Here is a 6,387-nt window from a genome sequence, read left to right on the forward strand (position 1 = left end):
CTTAGTGGCATATAGCGTTGAAGTTTCAGATTGTAACTAACTGAACACCACTGGTGTCTGCATTTGAGAGACTAAACTGGCAGAGTCTGCGAAATGCCCAGACTACCCTAGCTCTGATGCTAACCAGTGCTACTATAAACTAGACAGGGCCGGGGCAGCTAACTATTGTTCCTGCAGCACCAAAGCAGCAGAGAGTGGGATAGCCATCGGGCCAGGCACACTCTCAGACCCAGTGGCTTTAGTCTCTCCCCGTTCCCTCTGTAGATAAGAATGGCTCATTCTAAGGTAACAAAAACACAACCATTCTTATTTTTTATGTGACTATACACTAATAAAAACATACTTGTGAATATTATATTTTATTTCTGTCAATAGATCCTTCTAAAAGTAACACACTGGACCTTTAATATTCTAACAAATACATAAAGTGGTTCCAATAGGTATATTGTGTTGTTCGCCTTGGTTATAATTTATGGTTTTATATGGAAAATGTGTAAAAGATGGTCAATATAATACTACTACTATTACTACTAGCCTACTGCTACAACTACTACTACTTATAAATATATTATTAATCACATTATTACTGTATATCAGAATTGTATTATTGTTAATTAAAAGTAATACATATATTATTATTATTATTATTATTATTATTATTATTATTATTATAGTAGCAGACGCAGTATCGTCACCAGCTGTTTCAGTTTTTCCTTTCCGGACCCCTGATGACGTGGGAGGTTAAAGGTCGACGCAGCGCAAACAGCAGCACGGAGCTTCACGCTGGGTAGAGGAGCATGAAGGGAACATAAACAGCTGTGTGTGTTGTTGTTTTGTTGTGGAAACTTACAAAAGCAATGCCGGCCACAGCTGCCTTTGAATAGAAACTGCTTCGCTTGTCAAAGTATCGGACTGCGAACGGAGACAGGTAGCAGCCGGATGAAGGAGCGTTCACAGGTGATACGCTAGCATTAGCATGTTTGTTGGCTAACTAACGTTACCTGTCAAACCAGCTGTCCTGTCGGCGTGATGTTAGATAGCTCATACGTGCTGTTGTTAGCCAGTTGTAACCGCAAGGAAAAGAAGCGCCCCAAAAAGCGTCCAGTGTAATTGTAGGCATAACGTTAAAGCAACACAAATGAACCAGTAACTTACGTTTGCTGTCATGTTCACTTACTTGTTGTTTTAGATTCCCTCTGGTTAGCACGCTAACGTGAGAAGTTAAGCTAGCTCTCTCAAAGCATTTGATACCGAGACGTCTGTAACGCGTGTAAAAAAAGTAACGTTACTTTATACAGCCAGTACTCGACGCCACGTTATATGGCTGTCTGAGACGGCTGTCAGTGCTGTTTTTAGCTCAAATGTGTAGCCGTTAGCTGTGTCGTGTATTTCCAAGATAACTACTTGCTGGAGGCTAGGCTAACGTTAGCTTGGGCCAAGTATTTTGAGTTGAGTTTGGGGTGTTTTATCACTCAACACTGTTTAGATGGCAGGGGCAGTTGTTGGCAAACTGTGGTCAGAGTACTTCAGTAGGTCCTTGGAAAGATGTTAAGGAGGTCTTCCAGTAAAATAGAGAATACTCGATTCTGCTTGATCCGCAGGAAGAAACCACGATCAGATTACGCATATCACTACTCAATCACCAATTTACCACTATAGTTTCTGTATGTGCATTTACAAATCAACAACAATCATGTTCTATGGAATAAACAGTATATGTCGTGATAAAGTACATTTTCTGCTAATTCAATTGATAAAGTGTTTGTAGTTTTCAATAACACATTAGGCTATCTGTTTTTCACAGGATTGACATCTAAAAAAATCAAGGTACGTATGTCCTGTAATATTCCTCACTGCGGTGAAAGGGTTGAATGAGACACAACATACTGACTGTGCAGTCTGTGTTTCAGGATGGCAGGAGTGTTTGACATCGACTTGGAGAGTGAGGACATCAGTGATCCAGAGGTCTGTACCACTCACTACAGTTTGTTTGTGGTTGAGACACATTGTGATCATTACTCTGTAGTACACCTTCTGGCTCAAAAATTCACTATATAGGCCGCCATACTGGTAATTAGTGAATTTCTTCCCTCTAAAATCGGTATCGATCAGGTTCTAATGCATTGCCATGAACACTTCAAACACACTTCAAACACATCTATTTGTGTATTACTATTATGACTTTGTTTAACCTCATTGGCTTGTTGTTCCCCATCTGTAGGATGATGTCTGTGACTTCACTGTGGCAGAACCAGATAAGTAAGTTTACCATTAAGTCTAGAAAGACTAGATGCAGGTATAGTATAAACATAAATACCAATACTGCGACCTCTGTGTGGTGCTCCTCCCAGTGTTCAGACAGAGGAAGTGGAGTTGACCAGTGAAAGTGTCAACAGAGACAGTGAGAGAGTTGGACCTGACTGCTTTGAGCTCCTTACTGTGCTGGGAAAAGGAGCCTATGGCAAGGTGTGTGTACATGCTGGTATACACATGTATACATTACATTACATACATTTTCATTGTAAACGTAAAATATTGTTGAAGTTTAATATCAGTTCAACGGAAGGAAAGTCATATATCAGCAAGGTGTTCATTCTAATTTTTGGAGCAGCAAATATTGATCTTTCAGTATTGTTTCCTTGGAAATACACCTAGTGATCATCATTTACTTCTATAAACAACACTGTAAACATTATGCCATGATAATAACTGTTTATCAGATCATTTCTAAAATATAAAAACTGAATATTAAAACAAATTGTCTTTTATCAGGTCTTCCAGGTTAGGAAGGTTCAAGGTGCTCAGACAGGGAAAATCTTTGCCATGAAGGTTCTGAAAAAGGTACTTTGTTGCTGCCCTCAGCTTCCTTTTAAGGGCCATTTCACACTGCTGCGCAGGAACCGCCCTAACGACTGCCTGCTTGCAAGAACATTCCTCAGGCATTCTAAAAAGTGCTTGCTGCCACTATGCTCCGCGGCTGCGATGACAGGCAGGTGCTACAGTGAAAATCACAGAAAATCCTCAAGTCCACAGAATCAATCATCCGCAATTGCAGCACAATGCATGCCGATTTGTGTCCGATTTGGTGCCGACTTGCTCTGATGTCATGCACACGTGGGAAAAAATAACTACACAAGATCGAGGTGGCCGCAGTTCCTCGAGATTGTAGCTGTTTCATGTCTCGTGTTGTGCAATCTGTTAACAAGAGTGGTTGATGATGATGATAATAATAATAATAATAATAACGTTTATTGTGAATCTGCGAACTACAGGCAGATGATCTACCAATATGCAAACATTTCTGTGACTGTTCTTGAAGGCTGTCCGGCTTGACTGCAGCTTTTTGTCCCCTCCTCTTGCTGCTGCCGCCTGATCCCACTCCCTTTCCTGGGGAGGTGCAGTTTATCTCGAATGAGCCTGCTCTTATGATATGTGCAGAATGTGAGAGGATGTCCAAAGTCCTGTAGTGTACACCGGGCATAAGCAACTGCTAACTGTAGCAAGACAATGGAAATGACTGAAATTGTCTTCCCTGGCCAAGTTTTTCTTCCAGCTGTGCTTATAAGTAACCATGATGTACAACTCTGGGTATTAGACACCAGCATTATCAGCTCCTCCATTGCTCTTCCTTCTGACCCTGCAATAGTCATCCTCTTCTATTTGATTGATATTTTGATTCATAACCATACTGCCATGATCAAAACTGCTTCCCCTAATTTAAATAACTGGAAGAAGTCAGTTATTGCGCGACAGTGTGAAAGGCCCTTAAGACGTTTAAACTGTCGTTTAAACAGTACATGAAGTTATTTCTCGCTTTCCATTTAGTCTTCAGCCTTTTTTCTCTACACCACCCATTATTTTCGTCCTGCTTTCTTTCCACCTGTTTTGCCTCTATGCTCACTTGTTTTGTTAATTTTTTCCACAGGCTAAGATTGTGTGTAATGCCAAAGACACGGCACATACGCGGGCAGAGCGGGAGATCCTGGAGACTGTGAGACACCCTTTCATCGTGGATCTGCTGTATGCCTTCCAGACTGGGGGAAAACTCTACCTCATACTGGAGTGTCTGAGTGGTAAGGCAGTGAGGGATGGACTGATGGACGTGGAGGATAAAAAAGAGATCCCTTCATTTTCAGCATTTATGGTTGTTTAAAGGGCAAGGGAGAAAGAGGGGTGGATTGAGAAATAAAAGAGTGTATGGGGTGAAGATTCCCTGATGCCTTTAACCCACCCAACCTTACTGCTGTTTATCACCAGGAGGGGAATTGTTCATGCAGCTAGAGAAAGAAGGCATCTTCATGGAGGACACTGCTTGGTAAGGATGTTTACACCTGCAAATCAGTTGTTTATTTTTTTAATTTAGCGAGTTAATGATACATTGTTTCATTCCTTGTTAGTCTCACTTTTGCAGTTTAGCTCAGATCAGTCTGCCTCTTGTCATGTCATGGACTCAAATTATTCATGTCTGTGTACAGTTTCTATCTAGGAGAGATCACGTTGGCCCTAGGTCACCTCCACTCGAACGGGATTATTTACAGAGACCTCAAACCTGAAAACATCATGCTTAATCACCAAGGTAACACACCACACGCAAATACATGTAACCAGGCAGATAAGGGAGTTTTGAGACCAGTACTGCTTTTAGACAGGAAACATTCACACATTACCAATATGGCAGCTGATAAAGTGATTTTTTTTTTTGAGCTGGAATGAAAATATGTGGACTTTGCACCAATATACAAAGAAGGCTGACTTCTTCTTCTAAAACAGGGGTGTCAAACTAATCACACAAGGGGCTAATATTTAAAACACAGTCTTAGTTGCAGCCCAAACAGGATTAATATTTATCAATTTATTAATTCATCAACAGCTAATGAAAAAGCCTGATAACTGTGTGTCTCTTCGGCAGCTGTTTTGTCAGATTTTCTGCGAGTTCCTTAACTCGGTCTGCAATGGTGTTTCTTGACAAACTGACATTTTTAAAAGTCTGTATCTGGTCGGGACACACCTGCTCACACACCTTCATTTCATTCAAAAATGCACGCTCTGAAAAACACCTCGAAGCTCGGGCTATTTCTTCAGCCACAATAAAGCTAGCTTTCTCTGCTGCATTAGCTTTTGTGAACATTTCCTGCTGCAGTTGCAGTCTGCCTTTTAATTCTTGGGCAATTTGTTGTTTTTCTTGGAGGCTAAATTTAGCATACTTATCTCAGTGTGTGGTGTCAAAATGCCTACGGAAATGGTACTCCTTCACCACCAACACTGCCTCATAATACAAAAGACACACAGGTTTTTCTCCTTGAAGCACACACATATATTTGCTTTCCCATCTTCTATTAAATTGCCTTCCTCCTGCATCAATCTTTCTCTTCTTAGACATTTTTGGGATTAATTGTTGACATTTCTAATCTACGCTTGTTGGAAAATCGTCTGTTAAAGACTGAAGCAGAAACCCTGCGATCTAGTGGCGGGAGGCCGACACTTTGAGGGTCACGAAATCGGCGTACATTGTGGGAGATGTAGTTTATGGTCAATGTATGCTTTAAATTAGAATAGACTTTTATTTTAGGACAACCATACGCATTTCAAGCTCCTGCGGATTCGGCCTGCGGGCCTTGAGTTTGACACATATGTTCTAAAATCTGAAAGATGTTAAATAATTGGACATTTTAGATTGTTAACCAATTCTAGTTGACATTGCTGAGAGCTGCTGCTTCTCTTCCTCTGTGTTGCTTGCCAGTGCTGTAAAATCACAGCGAATTCTGCTGGATAAACTTTGCAGTGACACCAATCTATTAGCACAAGCACTTTTTGTCTGCATTATATACCAGAAAAAAACCTGTTTTCATATCAGATAACATACAACACTAACGATAATGTTTGTGATATGGCCTTGTCAGACGCTAACATTGGCAGTAGGGCTCTATAGTTTAATGACAGAATCAAACCAAACCAAAATGTCATCCTCCCAAACCAGCAGTTTTTCTTATCAAAACTGTTTCATTACTAGTGCCATCTGCTGTGGGTAAGGTACACTGCAGATACAGTATGATTGATTGGAATACTTGGTGTTATTTTTTTAAATTGAAAAGTAGCATTGTCTGTAGATGATATCCTATACTGACACAAATAAAGTTATCCTTTCTCAGTCATGAAGTGTTCATTTGTTGGTGATCATTTGCTAGGCTCTATTTGGTTGACAAAGGGAGAAAGACAGAGACAAAGCTGCCAGCAACAACAGTAGCATCAGCTATACTTGTAGAAATGACTGATGATGATGATGATGATGATGTTGACGACAAACACCACAATGATGGGGATTGATGAATAATAATAACAATAATAATAATAATGGCAGTGGCAGTCAAGCAGGACCATGGCGGGAGG

General features: G+C 40.5%; 1 protein-coding gene across 1 annotated transcript in view; it reads left to right on the plus strand.

Annotated features, from left to right (window-relative positions):
* Positions 1 to 726: 726 nt before the first annotated feature.
* The window catches only part of LOC118326714 (ribosomal protein S6 kinase beta-2-like), a gene marked incomplete in the record, with an annotated part of 14,167 nt that continues 8,506 nt past the window's right edge, over positions 727 to 6,387 (plus strand). The window contains 9 exon segments of the mRNA XM_035659756.1: positions 727 to 957; positions 1,805 to 1,827; positions 1,911 to 1,965; positions 2,222 to 2,259; positions 2,352 to 2,466; positions 2,773 to 2,841; positions 3,926 to 4,073; positions 4,258 to 4,315; positions 4,476 to 4,576. Of these exon segments, the coding sequence (XP_035515649.1) occupies positions 1,912 to 1,965; positions 2,222 to 2,259; positions 2,352 to 2,466; positions 2,773 to 2,841; positions 3,926 to 4,073; positions 4,258 to 4,315; positions 4,476 to 4,576 (583 nt within the window).

This window comes from Morone saxatilis, unplaced genomic scaffold (assembly GCF_004916995.1).
Source record: "Morone saxatilis isolate NCDOM2014 unplaced genomic scaffold, NCSU_SB_2.0 Contig17, whole genome shotgun sequence".
Classification (NCBI taxonomy): Eukaryota; Metazoa; Chordata; class Actinopteri; family Moronidae; genus Morone; species Morone saxatilis.